The 18,255-nt window shown below is 58.1% G+C and overlaps 1 protein-coding gene across 2 annotated transcripts in view; it reads left to right on the top strand.

The window, feature by feature from the left end:
• The first annotated feature begins 1,642 nt into the window (after positions 1-1,642).
• Positions 1,643-18,255, top strand: part of MYOM3 (myomesin 3) — a 45,708-nt gene continuing 29,095 nt past the window's right edge. The window contains exons 1-13 of one of the 2 annotated variants that reach the window (XM_058676859.1): positions 1,643-1,788; positions 2,896-3,033; positions 5,314-5,486; positions 5,745-5,825; positions 6,309-6,468; positions 7,029-7,186; positions 10,824-10,919; positions 11,660-11,748; positions 13,791-13,835; positions 14,213-14,353; positions 15,358-15,519; positions 15,986-16,127; positions 17,018-17,217. In XM_058676859.1, the coding sequence (XP_058532842.1) occupies positions 5,326-5,486; positions 5,745-5,825; positions 6,309-6,468; positions 7,029-7,186; positions 10,824-10,919; positions 11,660-11,748; positions 13,791-13,835; positions 14,213-14,353; positions 15,358-15,519; positions 15,986-16,127; positions 17,018-17,217 (1,435 nt within the window). In that variant the 5' untranslated portion in view covers positions 1,643-1,788; positions 2,896-3,033; positions 5,314-5,325. The remainder of the gene's footprint in view (positions 1,789-2,895; positions 3,034-5,313; positions 5,487-5,744; positions 5,826-6,308; positions 6,469-7,028; positions 7,187-10,823; positions 10,920-11,659; positions 11,749-13,790; positions 13,836-14,212; positions 14,354-15,357; positions 15,520-15,985; positions 16,128-17,017; positions 17,218-18,255) is intronic. The other variant, XM_004592376.2, reaches the window with a different exon arrangement.

Here is an 18,255-nt window from a genome sequence, read left to right as displayed (position 1 = left end):
GCAGGGCTTTCACTCAGCCAGGTCACAGACCACAGCTTTACTTGTTCTCAGTAAATCTTTCCAACATGTGAGTACTGCACAGGTGAGAAAAACCAAGGTAGTTAAGTGACCATCCCCAGGTCCCAGCTAGGACCTGTTCTGCTTTGGGCACTGACCTGGGCCTTCTCCCAAAGACCCACATGTGCAGGGCCTTGCCTCCTAAGTCTCCTGCTCTTGGACTGGGGTGGATCTCCAAGCAGCCATGGCATCTGAAGGTGGGGCCCTGGATCGTGTGACGTTGCTGGGGAGGGATTCTATGGCTGAATCCTAGTGGCTTCATAAAGAACCCCCACCTTGGGCACAGCAGTCGAGCGTTCTTTCTATATATTGCCATCTGACCCTCCCTCAGCCTGCACTTGCCAGCCACTGCCCTCAACTGATACCACACGGGTGGGGATGCTGAGCTTGATCTGCAAACCTCTAAAGCCAAGAGCCTCAGTAGACCTACTTCCTCTCAGGGATTGTAGTTACAGTAATGAAAGGGCACCTAACGCAGAAGCAGGGCAGATCCAGAGCTATAGCCAGTGTGACCCTGGGGTACGGTACCCCTGGGGCTTGGGTGTGCTCTCCCCTGTTTAGACGGCTGTGCACCACTGGGCCGGAAGCGCACATCCCTGCTGGCCCTAAGTGCACATTCACATGTGTGCAGCTCAAGTTCCAGCTGTTCCATTTCCAATCCAGCTCCTTGCTCATGCATCTGGGGAAGCAGCGGGGGGTGGCCCAGGTACTTGGGCCGCTGCCTCCCATGTGGGAAACCCACAGGCAGTCCTGCCTCCTGGCTGCAGCCTAGAGTAATCAACCCTGCAGCCGGGAAGGAAGGCAAGAAGCTGGACGGCTTAGAAAGGGCTTCCTGAGTCAAGCGGGGTGCTGGGCTTTGTTCCGGGTTTGCTTGTGCAATCTCTCCCTCTCCAGCGAGGCGTCCCCAGGACACTAGGAAGAGGACTGGGCATAGTGCTGCTGGCCCCTGAGGCCCCAGGGACTGCAGTTGTGCTCCGCAGCCTAGAGCTGACTCAGTTCTCCCCAGATCTGCTCATCCCAAGGCCTGGCCCAGCAATGCCTGCCTGAGAACTCCCAGCTTCTGCCAGGCTGTGCCATGGCCTCATCACAGCACACACACACAAACACATACCCACACTCCACACTGTGAGCAGGCCAGGGGCTGTATCTGCGGTTACTGGGAGTGGCAGAGCAAGGAGCAGTGGACACTTCTTATTTAGATAGTGACAACTTACTTGCATGTTTAGGTCCCCTTCCTTTCACTGCCTTAGCATCATCTGGATGCCCGATTTCACCATCTCTCCCCTTTTTTGCAAGGGAATCAGATGGAAGACACTGAGCCCCGTTCCTTGGGGCACCCCAAAATCCACAGAGAGAGAGAATTCTCATCAGCACTCCCAGCAACTGGAAAACCTCCAGGTCTGCCTTCATTCACCAGTTCCAGGCTGGGCTGGCCCCTTCTCCCGCTGGGACAGGGGCTGGGCACATTGCCCAGAGCCGAGAGCGGCAACCGTGTGGGGTGGGGTGCGTGGGGGAGGCACCACCTGTTGCTCAGCCCAGCCTTGCTGGAAGGACACAGCCCCTCTCCATTGTCATCGCACCATCTCACGCTGCTATATTTAAGACCTTGCGGGCGGCAAGCCCACGTTCTCCTCCCAGTCCCCACTGAACTGAGGACACGAAGAGGCCGGAGAGGCTGTCACCTTCTGCGCGCGTCTCCCCGGACACTCCCCAGTGGGCACAGCCGTTTCTGTAAGTGTCAGTCCCCAGGGAGGAGGAGGAGCCCCTGGGGAGGGGGCTCTGTAAGTGTTTGGGCAGGGTGTGTGGGTGTAGGGAAGAGGAGACCACGGCCTGGGTAGCAGCACACGTAGGAATGAGAAAGGACGTCCCTCCTGCGTGCATCAGGTCCTGTGAGCTGAGTCCTGGGGGATGTTGGTGATGCCCTCGGAACCAGAGCCTGGTGTGGGGAGTGGGTGAGCTGGCACAACTGGGAAACTCAAGCAGCGCTGGCCAAGCCATGTTTTGCCCAGCCACAGGTGGAGGGAGAGGGCGAGTCCTGGGATCCCAAATCCAAGAGCCAGGAGGGATCTCCTCCAGCAACGCTCGGGAAGGGCTTGCCTTGGCTCAGCACAGCCAGGGCCTCTCGGAAGCCGTGAGAACCCGTGGCTGGCACAGCCGACCCCTAACAGACTCCTTCAGCCACTGCCTCTGCCCCAACCCCTAGCTCAGGACCCAGCCCTAGGAGAGGGCCTCCTGGGGTGCACAGCAGGATCCTGGGTCACAGACCCCTCCCTGGCATGGAGTGCTGGACAGAGGCCCCCCTAGGCTGGGAGGGGGGCCCCAGCAAGGGCAGCAAAGGCTGCACAAACTCGTCCCCCCCTAATCCCGTGCATCAGTCAGTGCTTTAAAAAGCATCAATGGCTCATCCGTTAAAGCCAGGGGTCTGGCAGCTGGTGGCCCGGAGGCCAGGGAGGAGTGCCAGGCCCAGGCCAGCCACAGTGTTAATCAGAAGCTGAGCCACCAGGGATAGGAGGCCAACGCTGACGCCAGCCAGCCTTAACCCTGGGCTCCCAGAGTCTCAGGGAGGCCAGGGTAGGGAAAGCCCTCAGGTCTCTAGGCTGGGAGGTGTGGGGGCCAGGAGCAGAAAGGGGTAGGACCAGCAGCTCTCACCCTGGGCTGTGGGGAGGAGAGGGCAGAGGGAATACAGCTAGCCACCTCTTCCCTCCCGAACAGGCGGAGGCAGGGAGTGGCTGGCCTGGTGCCCTCAGGGCTTAGGGGTGGTCCCAAGTCCCAACTAACTCTTCAGTCACCCCCTGTCTCTGTTCTCTCTGTTCTGATGGTCACCACTGTGGACGCCAGATGGAGCAGAACTGGGCACAATACCACTAAGGCTGACCCCCTGCTGTCCCAGCCCCCTGGTCCCCACAAATCCCCCTCCAGGCCCCCTCTGTGTTAGAAGCCTAAGGAGAGGGCATTTGGTGCTGTGTGCATTGCCAGGTGAGGACGCAATCCACACACACATGCACACCCCACACACATTCACACGTTACACAGGTTCAACACAAAGGATGGAAGCAACCTCAGTTCTTGTCTCCCACAGAGAAGAATTTTCATGTGAACACTTTCAGGGAGCAAAGCAAGATTTATTGAAGACAGAAAACCACTTGCCACAGCAACAGGAATGGGGTTCCAAGCCAGGAAAGACCCAAATGTTTAGGAGGGCTGAGTTTTTTAAACTCAGTTTTGGAGAACATGCAGCATCAGAGGGTGGAGAAGCAGTGATCTTGTCTAGCTTGTTCACAGCAAAGCCGTCAGAAAGGTACGCTTGGTGACTTCTGCTTCCACTCTCATAAGCTGAGTGTTTAGGCACCGTCTCCTCACTGTCTCATGATAAACCGGAGACCCGCAGGAACCGAGGTTGACACTTTGAGCTGGCCAAAGATAGCTTTGGGGAAGACAAGAGACTTCCTTGCTTGCTTGCTATTCGGTGATAAAACTGGAAACCCAGGGCAGTGCAATTCACACTCCCAAGTCGGCCAGCCAGCTTTTGTTCTCTGGTCAAATGGGAAACTCGGAGTGCATCCTGTACACTTTTAAAGAAACTCCTCTTTTTAAGACCTGCCAGGAACCTGGGCTTATCTGCCTCTTAATCTAACTGCTTACACACACTCCCATGCCAGCACACACATGTACACAGGTATGCACAGGCACACACGCGCACATGCATACACATGTATGTGTACACAATATACTCGCTTGTGTGTACACGTGTGTGCACGCATACATACGCTCACACGTGTGCACAGGTGCACATGCACGTGTATGTATACAGACACATGCACACACCACACTTGTGAACAGGCAAACACACACACGTGCACATTCACACTCCACAGCAAGCCTGGAGGGGCCGGGGCAGCAGGGCCTCGTGGGAGTAGACAGCCAAGAGCTGAGGCCTTCTCTCTTCTGTTTTTATTCCCCAAATCCAGCAAGGACCTTCCTAATCAGAGACTTGTGGATGGGGATCCCTGGTTGCAGGTGCACTGCCACCCCAGGACACCCCCATGAGTTGTGAGCTTTAGGATCAGAGGGACTCTCCACGACCCTGGGCTCCGGATCAGCAAGCAACCCAAGTCGGCCCGAGACTGACCCCTTCTGACCTGCACACTCTGCTTCCCGAATAAGCGTCACATCACTTTGACCCAAATCTACCCGGCACCCCATCTGTGACCTCGACCCCGGGTCCTCAGAACACAAAGGAGGGTTCACATGCTGAGACCCCCTTCATGGGAGAAAGATCATATGGTCCACTGTGTCCCCCAGCCAAGACCTGGGCACATGACCAGGGGTCAAGAGGGCTAGCCATCAGGCCCTTTCATGTCCCTCGCCCTGCCAGCCAACTCCTGGCTCGGACAGGCAGCTTCCCCTCCTAGGCAGCAAAATGTGAGGACAGGGGTACTGCCAATTATATTGAGGATTGAGCATCGCTGATAGGGCCTGGCACGCAGTGGCTGCACACAAGACCACTTCAGCAACCCTGCAGTCCTGTTGGAGAGTCAGACATAGTTACTAAGCAAAGGCACAGAGGAGGAGGCACTTTGGAAAAACAATGCTGACAGCTAACACTAAGCACTCTAGGAGGATGGCAGACCCATTTCACAGATGAGAACACCAAGTCACACGCAAAGTCACACATGTCAGATTTTGAACAGGAGTAGAGTACAAGAGGCCTGGAGGAGGGGAAAGCATTGCAGCAGATTAGACACGTATGGACAAAGGCCCAGGGCTGGGGCTGAGTGAGGACAGGGACAGGGCGAAGGCCCAGGGCTGAGGCTGAGTGAGGACAGGGACAGGGCGAAGACTCAGGACTGGGGCTAAGTGACCGTAGGAGCAGGACAGGGGAGACCGGGACCACCTGCCCACTCTGAAGGCCAGAGACAGCCCTGGATGTCACAGTGTCTAGTTGCTCAGGGTCTGGCAAGTGGAGGCCCAGACTGGGGAAAGTGCAGCCCAACCTGCAGCACATGAGGCCCCTGGGATGTGGCAGGAAGAGGCTGGCAACGGGGCGTCTGCTCACTCAGCTGGGGCGTGCATGGCTGGGGCAGGCCCCAAAGCTGCTTCTGTCCCCTCAGGTGATCCCCTTTCCCTCTCATGCCTCAATACCCCCCTCCTCACTAAAAAGAGATCTCCCACCCCTCCCACTCATATGAAAGTGAGCTCTTATGAGAAGGGGCGGTGGACACCTGGGAGAGTGACCATGTACCTTGGCCTTGGCAGGTTGTCTCAGTCATGACCCTGCCGCACAACCCCGCCAGTGGTGGGGAGCCCCGGCCCCCCCAGGTCGTGGAGGTGCACAGGCGGGAACACCGGCAGGAGGAGGAGCAGAAGGAGGAGCGGCAGCACAGCTTGCACATGGGCTCCTCCGTGCGAAGACACACCTTCCGCAGCAGGTGGGCGTGGAGCCCCCAGCCCAAGCAGGGAGGCACAACCCTGCCCTCTGCAGGCTCCATTCTGAGGGTGGGAAGCCTGGCTCTGAGACTGCAGACTAGGGAGGGAGGCCTGGCTCTGGCTGCTGTGTCCTGAGGCTTGGGCAGCAGCGAGGTCTATCTGCAGGGAGTCCCTCCCCCCGGCCCCCACCTGCACACCCCTTCCCCATGATGCCCTCCCAGCCCTACAGGACACTAACAGCCTGGCCGCTGCCCATGCAGGGAGGAAGAGCCCGAGTTCAGCCCTGCTGACTATGCCCTGGCAGCAGCCCTGGCCCTGACAGCAACCAAGGAGGTGTCTTGGTGAGTGAGCCGGCGCCTTCCCATGAGCCCAGCTCTGTCTCTGGCTCCTCGCTGAACATTCACCCCGAGCTAAAGACAGCGTCTGGAAGGGAGGCCCGGACCGAGCTGTCCCACCACAGGGCACAAGGGTACATGTGTTGCCTGGGGACAGGTCCGCATCAACATAAGGAGCATGTCCCAGCAGAGTGCAGGGACCCCATCACCAGCAGAGGGCTGGGAGCGGGGGCCAGTCCACCAGCCTTCAAGCCTCTGACTTCTCCAGGGGCTGGCAAGGCAGATAAGCCTGGCAGCCTGGTGACTGGGGGGAGGGTGATGAGTGGCCTGGGTCACACCCTGACTGGACTGAAGTGCATCACCAAACCTCAGTTACCCATGCTGTAGAATGGGAGAGCAAGAGAGGTGGAGGTGCTATGCATCCTTGGCTGGCATTGCCTGGGTGGTGGCCCCGGGCCCCCCTGAGCCCCACCAGCCTCTGTCCCCCAGGGAAGCCCAGCTGCGGCACCAGACCTCAACTGTAGAGCTGGAGGAGCGCGGGCAGAAGCGCGTGGGCTTCGGCAATGACTGGGAGAAGACGGACATCGCTGTCCTGAACACACACCAGCTGCTGCGCCAGAGGCAGGACCGCCATGCCCTGTGGCGACGGGTGAGGGTCACACGCCTGGGACCTGCTGGGCACTGTCCACTCGCTCATTTCTTCCCTGTAGCCCACTGGACACCCAGGCAGGACTCAGCGTCTCTGCGCCTCCTGACACCCCCAGTCCCCTGCTGTGTGACCTTAGGCAAGCAGCTGGCATTCCTGAGCTTGTCTTTTCCTCTATGTAGTGGGTGTGGCTGCAACAGCTCTTATGGCCAAAGGGGACATAAATGAGACTGCACTTGTCAAGTGACTTTTCCAGGGTCTAAGAGACCCTCAGGCAAAGCAACTCCTGACCCTTTTCGGCCCTTGAAGTGGCTCTACATCCCTTCCCCAGCCACCCCCCAACTGCAAGAGTTCCTACTCGTCCCTTCCCATCAGCCTCATTATATCCCCACAGGGGACCAAGGGGATACCATTACCTTCCCCGTTTTATAGATAAGGAAACTGAGGCACCAGCCTCTCAGCTAGTAGAGACTGGAACTGAGCCCACCCAGAGCCTGAGTGTCTGGTGGAGTCGGGGAGGGGAGGTGGTTCCCAGCTCACAGCCTCCACCCCTCATCCTCCAGACAGAGCAGAAGATCCGCGAGGCCCGGGAGCTGCGGGAGTTGTGTGCCGGCCGCGGGCCCTGGTTCTGGATCCCGTTGCGCTCGCACGCCGTCTGGGAACATGCCAATGTCCTGCTCACCTGCACCATACAGGGCTCACCTCCGCCGCAGGTCACCTGGTAAGATGTGGAGAAGTGAGGGGCTGGGCAGCTCTGCCCACCCCCAAACAGGGCAGCAGCCCCCTGGGTTATTTGTAGCCTCTCAGCCTACAAGGGGCTGCAGGGCAGAGCAACTGGGGAGCCAGCTCTTGTAAAAATATGATGCTGAGACTTGGGTCAGCAGCTGCTCTGCGCAGGATGTCCCAGGGTCAGAAGGCTCTAACGGGAGTGAGTGAGCAGGTGTGGAGGAAGGGGCCCTGCAGAAGCAGCTGGGATCTGTAGCCAGAATCCTGTGTTCCAAGTCAAGCTCTCTCTCAGTCTCTGCTAACTCAGCATGGGGTCTCAACCCTTGACTCTTATCCATGCTGGTCCTGCTTCAATTTTCCTGTTCTGCAGAATGGGTTGGAGACTGCCCATCCACCCACCTTGCACATCTGGAGGATTTAATGCCACCACCACACAGGGGCTCTCAGGCCTAGAAGAAGAGATAGCAGGAGATGCCATTGCTAGAAGAGAAACTACAGCTGAAGCCAGAGGCTGGGCCTTGCTGGGGGCATGAGGAAGGGCCAGGGGTCTCCCGAGCAGAGGTGGTGGACATGTGAGCATGGCCACATCCCCAGGGCTCCAGTCTCACCATGGAAGGGGCAGGTCCTTTGCAGTGGAGCTCCAGCACTGAGTTCCCCAAGGCCCACTGCAGGTGCCTTAGGTGACCAGGAGCAAGTCCTAGCAAGCATTAACCAAGCACATCATCTACCCAGGCCTCACCTCGGGCTCTAGGGCAGGCAGGAGCCTCCTTTAGGAGGAAATGGCTTCCTGGAGGAGGTGGCATGACAGCTGGACCAGCAGTGAGTAGACCTGTCTGCTTAGTGTTGAACTGGAATCGCCTCTATGTTGACTTGGCATTATTTTCTCCGGACCCTCACATGTGAGGCAGCAAGGCCCAGAGAGGTAGTGTGGCTGGCCTGCAGTCACACAGCCAGTGTGCCTGGGATCCAGGTTGCAGCTCTGCCTCACTGGCCCAGGGAGGACAAAGAGCGGTCTAGGGTGCTGCTGCACCCCTCAAGTGTGCACACAGCACTTCAGAAGTCTCTCCAGGAAGCATACGGGCCACCAGCCACCAGCAAGGCTGTCTTGGGGTTTGGGTGCTAAGTTGGTCATTGCCAGCTGGCACTGAATCAAAAACGTGTGCTGGGCACCATTCTGGGCGCTGGGGTTGTGCGGGGACAAGGCAGCCCTGCACACGGTGCTGGCCCCATGAGGAGCCCCGCTCCTGCTCCAGTCTGCCCTGGCCCCGAGGCCGCGTTGCCGACATTCCGTGGAAACTCTTCGGACAGCGCCTGCCAACAAGGTTGCCACAACAGGGAGCGGAGTGTTCCTCACCAGGTTGGCAGCCAGAGCCAGGCCTTCCTCTGGCACCCTGACTCAGGGGCCCTGTAGCGACTGGCTGTGGCACTCCATCACCTGTCACCTTGGGCAAGGCCACCAATGACTGCTGGATCAGCCTCTAGTTCACTCAAACCCCTGTAGATGCCTCACCCTGGGCCAGGGGGAAGACCCTGGCTTCTCGGGAGTGGCCATTCATCCAGCAATTGTTGGGCACATCCTGAATGCAGAACCCCAACACAGGGCCTCACCCTGGGCTGACTCACAGAGGCTTTAGCCAGACAGAGCCAAGATCACTGAGGTGCGGGAGGTGGGGTCCCCCCGTGGGAAAGGCTCCAGAGAGAGGAACAGCTCTGCTTGGGGGCACCCCATAAGGATGGCGAGGCTGCAGAATGGTGCCTCAAAACCTCAGGCACCCAGGGCGCTGACCAATCAAAGGCCCACATTGGCCACATCAGCCACAGACTTGGTGCTTGACCTCCAACTCAAGTTCAACTCAACTGTCTTCACCTTTTTTTTAAAAGATTTATTTATTTATTAGGGAAAGAGAGTGCTACACCTTAATGCCTGCCCACCTCCCACACACATCTTAAGAGAAACATAACACCAAAATATGTACAAAAAAGAAGACTTCAATCTGCTTTAGGCAGAACGTCTTTCCTCCACTGTCTCACTTTGTGTTGTTTTATTACCAAAGTCACTGAGGACCATCCACACAGCCTGCACCTCTGACAGCCCAGAGACCCAGCAGGGTGAACACTGAGGCTGTGGCCTGGCAGCGCCCACAGTGCAGCTGCTGGCCAGGCTGAGGTGTCTGGAATGTTCCTGACAGGTGCAGGCCGGGGCCCCGCAGGCTTGGGAGAACTAGAGGGATTGGGTGCCTCTCTCCCCGTGGGAGCCTCCCTTGGGCTCCTCTCCAAGGAGGGCACAGCCTGGGCGGGGCGGGAGGTGGAGGGCACAGGTGCAATGCTGTTTGGTTGCCGTGGAGACAAATGGGGCCCTGGGAGGAGTCTGGGTGCTAGGATCACTGTGTCCTGAGGCTGCGGCGCCCCCTCGTGGCAACTCAATCACCACCACCTTCATGTTTGAGACTGGCCAAACAAGGTCAGGCACACAGAGGCCCAGAGGGCACTGCTTGCCCAAGATCGCACAGCACACAGCATCTCGAAGCCAGGCCTCCCGACTTTCACTGACATCCCCTCCCCCGTTGCCTGACCTCTGGGGTACCGAATGGAGTAGGAAAAAGAGGCCCCAGGGGGAAAAAGAGGCCCCAGGGGTCCTGGAAAACAGATGGGATCCAGGCAGGGGCACTGCATGACCACCCTTGGAGATCACCTTTTTTAAATTAAAAGGCTGATGCCCAGGCCCACCCCCAAGAATTCTCGTCTTGTTGATCTGGGATGCAGCCTGAGTGTGCGTTTTGGTCTGGTTTTCAGCAACCTACGTAAGTCACGGTCTACTGTCTCTCTGTATGGCTACTGGGATGCAGCCAGCCCGGGCTGCCACGGAGGCAGGACAGGGCCACCCAGATGCCACAGCACGCAGCTTTCTCTGGCTGTCACTGCAGGCGCAGCCATGGCCGTGGCCGAGCATGGCGGGCACAAGCACCACCCTGCCAGTCTTGCATCTGCTGCTGCACAGAGAGTGGCTAAGCCAGGGTTGTCTGAAGCAGCCTCGGCTGGACACTGTCCCTACTTCCTGTTGACACAGCTGAGTCAGATGCCACACCTGGCTGAGTGGCAAGGAAACATGCTCGGTGCTCCAGGGAGTCCAGCGGTGCACTCTAAGGTTTTACAATGGAAGAGCAATTACCGGTTTCGGATACAAAGTCTCAAAGCCTAATTTGAAAGCCAGAGCACAGGGACTTCGCACAGGCCCCTAGGTATTTCTAGCACAAGGAAAAATAAAGGCCAACTGTCACTAGGGCTTGACAAAGGAGAGACAGAGTGCCAGGGAAGGACCCCTTCCCTGGCAAGTCCTTGGAGAGGAAGGTGAAGCTAAGGCACCTCTGGAGGTTGCCCAGTCAGGGGAGGGGCAGCTCCCACCTCTCTGCCCTGGCCAACCTACAGCATATGACTGGCCTCATAGGCTATGTCCCTTGTGGCCATCATGGCAGCCCTGTGAGACCAGTGTGGCATGCCCCCATTTCACAGGTGAGAACAGCTGAGGCTCAGGGCAGGAAACATGCTACCCTGGGTCAGCAAGCCAGAGTTGAGGTTGGAATCCAAATCCGAGAGCCTCTAGACCCCACTAAACACGCCCCATGTCTCCACAGGTACAAAAACAATGTGCAGCTTGACCCCCGCCTCTTCCCCGCTGGGAAGTACCGAATCACCAACAACTATGGACTCCTGACCCTGGAAATTAGGAGGTGAGACTAAACGTGGGGCGACTCAGCCCTGCCCCCTCCACCCTGGAGCCAAGGCACAGTCCCCAAGCTGATTAAGGGGGAGGCTCCTCTCCCTTGCCCCAGAGATTCCAATTAGGTAGAGTTGAAGTGACCTGTCACACACACACTCATATGTACACACTCAAACACGGGTTCATACGTGCATGTAAGCACACACAGGCAAGGCGAGGCAGCCAGAGTAGAGAGCAAGGCCTTGCAGGAGATGTGGAGTCTTCCAGGGGTGCAGTGGCATGGAGGGCGCACATGGGGAGCACAAGAAGGCTCACCAGAGCACCCATGGGTGCCCAGCCCTGTGCAAGGGGCTTTGAGCCTCTACAGGGCAATCTTACCTCTCCCATTATAGCACAGGGGAGCACCGGGGAGGATGCCCAGGGAACCCTCCAAGCAGGGCCTGGAGGGGGCCAGGCCACTGCTGTCACCGGGTGTTTCATGTATGCCAATCCCTCCAATCAGTGCAGGCCTCAGCAACACACAAAACACACCCAGATCCCATTCTCCAGCAGCAGGTGTCTGACCACACAAGTACACAGAGTGAAGCAGGGTTTCACAGCCAGGGGAGGGGAAGGGGCATGGCTCAGGGGCAGGTGCTGGAAACAAGAGGGATCTCTACCTGGGTGACCATGTGGAGAGAGAGGTGCCCCTTGTGAACCAAGGGGCCTCGTGTTTTCCTGGGAGCCCAGCAGGTGCACTCTCCTTTTCAGATGTACCACCGAGGACTCGGGCACTTACACAGTGAAGGTAAAGAATGCCCATGGCCAGGCCTCCTCCTTCGCCAAAGTCCTGGTTCGCAGTAAGTGCCCCCAACCCTGCAGGCCAGGTGGGACCATGATGGACTCCCAAGGAGTGCTTGGGAACCAGGCCTGCAGCCAGATCTGAAGAAAGCCCTGGCTCTCGGGCGGTCAGCCTGAGCTGGGAGGATCAGGGCAGCCTCAGAGACACCTGCTTCCCCACAGGCCTCTGGGGCAAGTGGTTGGGGGAGGCATATCCTCCTTCCAGCAGGCCTGGGCAGCAGCGCAGGCCTGTGGGTTGGCACGGTCAGGCAGGGTCCTCTGCCCCCATGGACACTATTGGAGTAATGGAGAGGAGATGAGGTGACTGACCCAAGTCCCAAGGACGCCCAGAAGTATCCCATTCCGTCCTGAGTTAGCAGCAGGCAGGGCTGGGACTTGAACTTGGCTCTGTATGCAGGATCATTGCTGGCATGGATGTCACCTGTACGTGGGCACAGGGACCCCTCTCCTCTGAAAGGACACCATTTTCTCACCCGGGCACGCGGTGCAGCAAGTGGGAAACTGGATTGCAGCCCCATTTGCCTTCTCAGTGAATGCCTTTGTGCAGTTTACAACCCACTCTACTGTCTAAGACAACCCCATCTGCCTGTCCAGAGGGCACGCTTACCCCACTAGGTTGGGATTGGGCCCAGATCCTGCTGAGGACCCCTGGGAGGGTGAGCCCTGCCAACTGCAGTGGGGAGTCCTTGATGACCATGACTGGTTTCTACCCATCTCCTACCTGACTGCCCCAGCCTGCCCCAGCCTGCCCCAGCCTGCTCCATTCAGACTCCAATATACATTTCCCAGTTGGGCTCAGGCCTCTGCTAGAAGTTGCTCCATGGCATCTCCAGCCTAAAGCACGGGAGCCACACAGGAGTCCACAGGACCCAGTTCTGGTGACTCAACACAGACTGGCAGTGTGAACCTGAACAAGCCACTTCACCCCCATCAGCGTGTTTCTTGCCTATAGAAGTGGGTGCTGATTCAGGGACAGGGGTGAATAAGGCCTAGTGAGTAGAGGGCCCTCAGGAAACTATGACAGAGCCCCATATGGGGCCCACATCGGAAGTTCTGGGAAAATGTTATGCCCTGTCCATAGAGAAGGCCGTTCCCCTCCCTGCTCTGTGCCCTCATGCTCCCGGGGCAGGATCCCAGGCAGCTGGCAGGCTGGAGTCCAGCCATATATCAGCACTCTTTAAGCTGTCCTTCACAGCCCTCCCCCCACAGCACCCCCACCTCGGGCCCTGTGCCCAAATAGCTCTTAGGACACAGCTGCTCCAGGCTCCGAGTGGAAAGTGGAGCTGTCCCCATAGGCCATGTCCAGAGACAAGCCCAAGGTCAGGTGTGGGAGACCTGCCTCCTCTGTCAGCCAGCCTATCTCTAGCTTCCTGCAAATTCTGCCCCTGCCTGTGTCAAGGCCGGCGACCCCCCAGATCTGCCCAGCCTCTTCTTGGCCTCTCTTAGCTAAGGCCATGGTCCTCACCACTTCCGCTCTGACTATGTTCTCACAGTCCAAGTGCAAGGCCCCGGGCTGGGAAGCGACGATCCTGGGTTCTATCCCAAGTCTGCCTCCTCTGGATGTGGCTCAGGAAGAGCCCTGCTGTGTGGCTCTGCCTCAGTTTCCCCATCTACAGATAAGGATAACAATGGCTGCCTAGATGAGTGACATCTGCTCTTGTCATTCTCTGGCGATCTGTATCACGTGAACTGGCCTTCCACCTGTAAGTTTCCAGATGGTTCTCTCAGTACCACCCCTGCCTCTGTCAATTGCCCTAACCCCACCGGTCATTCCATTGTCTCCAGCTGGGATTGACCACCTCAAGAGCAGTGTGAGATCAGCCACCGGCAAGTTTGGGCAGAGGAGGGATATCTGGGGTCCCTGAGTCTATCCTGAGCAGGCTCTGGCTGAGGGATGCGGTCAGCCTGCCACTGTCAGTAGGAATTACTGTCCCACTTCATGGGGGAGGAAACTGAAGCACACAGTGGTCATCAAGGGCCCAAGCCCAGGAGGGACGTGGCATTTGAATTTTCTCCAACTCCATTTGCTTTGGATTTTCAGCTTACCTGGGGAAGGAGGCCGGCTTTGACTCGGAGCTCTTTGGACGTAAGTGGGCTGCAGAAGCAAGGCATGGGCTTCAAGAGAGGTGGGTGTTGGGGACCCTTGTGGGGACAGGGATCACTGCGGGGCTACACCCTGGTTTTAGGGGTCCCAGTGCTCTCCAGGACTGCCTCAGCTGCTGCGCTGACGAGAATTGGGGCCAAACAGCCACATCCAAAGACAGATGAACTTGGCCTTTGAATGTGTTCTAGTTCAGCCTGGCTGGTCCCTCAGCCCCTTCTCTTCCTAAAGGTCTCCTTGGGGACTATGAGTCCTGACCCAGCAGTGTGACGGGATGCCCTGGAGGATCCTGGTTTCTGTCTGAGACCCAGGCCAGCCTGGCCAGCTCAGATGCCTTCTGCCCCAATGTTCTCCCAACTCAGGGTCCATGTTTGGCCGCGATGTGGAGTTCACATCAGAGCTGAAACCGGTGTTTGCCCGCGAGAAGGAGCCCTTCTCCCTGGTCTGCACGCTCTCCGAGGACCTGCTGGGTGCTGAGCACAACATCCTATGGCTCCAAGATGGTGAGGGCCATGTCCCAGAGCCCCTGTGGCTCAGCTGTCAGGACCAGAGCTGCTGGAGCCCTGCTCCATTGCCCCGCCCCTTACCCTGGAACCTCACCTTAGCCCTGGGCAGCTGTGGGTGCTGCAGAGGTACCGTCAAGTGTGATCCAACAAGTCACCCTGTGAGTGGTCATTATGCATCTACAGGGGGCTGGGCTGGGGCCAAGCAAGGGGCAGGGCTGGACCAGTCTGAGCTTGTGGCCTGCAGATCTGGAAGGAGCAGGGCAGCCATCAGCACACCCACTAACACTGTCATGGCCTGCATGCATGTGTGGCTGCCACCTGGAGTGAGTGACTACATTGGCCACAGCCAGGGGCCAGGAGGGTGGCTGGCACTCTCAAGACATGTTATGGGGCTTGCCTGGACCACCCAGAGTCAGGCCACTGACTCAGCGGCTAGGAGGATCCTGGGGGCGCGAAGAGTCAAGGCGGGGGCAGATTGCTCAACTGAGGCAGAAGAGGTGACTGGGGAGGGGGAAGAAGGGTGGCCCACCTCCCCACCCTATCTTTGATCGGCCTGCAGCCAAGGAGTAAAGAGAGCAGCTGCTCTAGCCCCAGGGTCACTGCACCTGCTGGGAAGAGTGAGAGAGCCAGAAGGATTTGAGAAGCAGCTGAGAGGTTTCCCAAGCTGCTATGATGGCAGCAGGGGGAGACGCCACGCTGTTCTCAAACCCACAGGTCCTTGCTGGGGCCCCCACACCTCCTAAGGTCCCACCTGAGGCTCCACTCCCTCGATGAGCCCCACTCTCCCAACAAGCCCCTGATGCCACTCCAAGACCTCTCCCTTTCATCAGGCCCCCTAACTCGAGCATGACCCCTCTCTCTTCTTCACAGGCCCCTCAATCTCTCCGTCCCCCCTGGAGCCCCCTTCTCACAGGCCTGCCCTGCAGTTTAGCACACACCAGCCTTCTACCCCTGTCTGACCTCCCCCACAAACTCATATGGGACCTCCTTCCCCTCCCCAGGGAGGCTGTTGAGGTCTCTGGGACGCCGGCAGACCCTCTACGCAGACTGCCAGGCATCACTGAAGGTGTCCTGTGCCTACAAGGAGGACGAGGGGCTGTACACGGTGCAGGTACCCTCGCCCTCCGGGCCCCGGCAACAGAGCACCTACGTGCTGGTGCGAGGTGAGAGGGCTCTAGCAGCCTATTTCTCTGCAGAAAAAGAATGGGCTTGTTGGGCTGAGGTCTTGGAAAGAATTCCCATGCAGCGCATGCCTGAGCTGGGGAATGTGGGCTGGGATACTTGGGTTACGGGTTCATATCTACCCCCTGGTCCTTGAGCCCAGTCAAGTTTCAGGTCCTGGCGGGGTCCCTTCTCTCTGCTAGACTCAGTTTCCCCATCTGTGCTTGGCAGAGCTGCCCTAGACTCAGAGATGGTTTCGGTCACACCCTCAGTGCCTGCTGGGGGATGGCACTGCCAACCCCCCCCCAGCAGCTGCTGTTGAGGGGTAGGGCTGTTGGTTGGGTTCTGGTCTTCAAGACCAAGATCAAGCCCCTGGAGGGTGAGCAGAGGGTGCCAGGCAGGAAGGGAGAAAGATTGTGGTCACACAGCCAGTGGCTGAAGGGCCCCCCACCCCACCCCGGGTTTCAGATGCTGCAGCTGAGAAGCCGGGAGCCCCAGGCTCACCACTGAATGTCCAGTGCCTGTGCGTAAACAGAGACTGCCTGATCCTGACCTGGGCCCCGCCCAGTGACACCCGCAGCAGCCCCATCACTGGCTACTCCGTGGAGCGGTCAGTGGGCTTGCCCTCACTGGTGGTGTTCTGTTGTTGGGGGGATGATGGGAGTGAGCAAAAGCAGGAATCTCAGGGAAGAGACACCCCCAGGCCCTGACTCCAAGGATTCCCTGTGCCAAGCCACTTCCCTGAGCACAGGGCAGGAGACAGACTGCCCTGCTGACCTCGGGAGCTGGTGTGCCTCCTGGGCCCTTTATAGCATGCACTGAGCATGCGAGAGCAAAACAGCAAGTGCTGGGAACCTGCTTATGTGCCAATTTGTTGGCGATTTTCCTCCCCGAAAGGCATGCAGAGGTGGAGTACTGGCACATAGGATAGAAGAGCCATGCCTTGTGGGATTCACTGCATTGCCCCCCAGCACCTTATCCCACTTTAGCTTTCAGTAACCCCAAAGTAAGGTGTATGGAGATCTCCTAACTCCCTAGACTATAGATGAGAAAACTGAGGCCCTTGGGGAGACAAGATCACATGGCTCATTGGTGGAAAAGGCAAGACTTGTACCCACGTGCACCTGCTGCCCCAGCACAGGGCACAGGAGGTGCACAGTTCTGCTGCTTGGACAGTTCTACCCAGGGGGCACATCTAGCGTGTGCGATGACTTAGGAGCAGATGGTCCTCAGCTGAAATCCTCGCTTTGTCACTTTGGAGCCACGTGTCCCACACTCTGCTATGCAGAGTGAGGCATCGCTGTTCCAGGTTCATCAAGGGGGGAGGTAGTGAGAGGATCCCAAGGTTGACCCCAGGCTTTGAACTTTGGTGAACGGGACTTTGTTTGGCAGGGAGGAGCTGGGCCCACAACCTACAGCAGGGATATGCCATGTAGAGGCTCCAGCTAGGAAATTCTGAGTCATGGGTAGGGGCTCTAAGCTGGGTGCTGTCTCCCACAGGTGCCAGGGTGACTCCGGGGAATGGGTACCCTGCCACGAGACCCCTGGGGCGACCTGTAGGTGCCCAATCCAAGGCCTCATTGAAGGCCAGAGCTACAGGTTTCGGGTGAGAGCCATCAACAAGGCAGGCAGCAGTGTGCCCTCCAAGGCCTCAGCGGCGGTTGTCATGGGAGACCACGATGCCGCCCGGAGGAAGAAAGGTGAGTGATGCAGCCCCAGGGACATCTGAGGGCCTGAATCAGGCACACTCAGAACCACAGCACACAGCAGGCAGGTGCCAAGTCCCACCCTCAAGCCCCCCATTAAATAAGGGAGAAGCACAGTGCTGTCCTAGAGCCCTGGTCTGAGGGAGGAGGCAGTGTTGTCCTCAGCAAGTCAGCTTCCTGTCTCTACAACAAATGCCCGTGAAGAAGCCCCTTAAGAAGGAAGCGGGATGAATTCCACTCGCAGTTCTGGACTTGTGCTCTGACGTTGGGGCCCCTCGGGTCTGGGATCTGAGGAGCGAAATGCATGCAGGCATGGTGAGGCAGGACACACACACCTGCTGCACAGCCTGTGTCACTCATTGTCAAGCACAGTGATGCATTCACAGGGTCTCCACCCTCTCAGGTTCACCCAATCCAGCCACACTCCAAGTTCTGCTTCAGACGCCTTAACTGGATTAGGTATGGCCTTGATCCATGACACTCTGAGATTAAGACTTTAAAACACAAGCATTGGGGCACACCCAAATTGTCATTCAAGCCATGACAGGAACCCCTAGTCTGACAGAGACACAATCTAGCCTTCTAAAACCCCTAGTCTGATGGTGGAGACATGGTCCTGCCCTTAGGAACGTCCATCCTAAGGGGAAGCATAACTTCTCTGATGGGAGGAACCAAACCTGTCTACGGGAGAAGCCAATCTGAGGATGACCCATAGCGGCTTCATCACACGCCTGTACTCTGTTCTGTAGGGGGAAAGCATCCCCTGGGACCCCCCCAGCTTGGGTTTGCCCCAGCCCAAGGGGCCCTTGGGGTCGAGTCTAGGCTCACTTGGCCTGGGACACAGAGTGTGTCTTCCAGGGACACAGGGCTCCCCCGTAGGCTCCAGAGAAGGCTGAGGGTCCAGCAGCACCTGCATGAGGTCACACAGTCAGGCTGTAAGGCCAGGCCCAGGCAGGGCGGGACCCAGAGCCCCTGCAGCGGGCAGGCCCTAGCTGACTCCCTAGGACCCAGCCCTCCCCGGCTCGACTCTCC

This window comes from Ochotona princeps, chromosome 2 (assembly GCF_030435755.1).
Source record: "Ochotona princeps isolate mOchPri1 chromosome 2, mOchPri1.hap1, whole genome shotgun sequence".
Classification (NCBI taxonomy): Eukaryota; Metazoa; Chordata; class Mammalia; order Lagomorpha; family Ochotonidae; genus Ochotona; species Ochotona princeps.
This window is presented reverse-complemented; position numbering and strand designations above follow the sequence as displayed.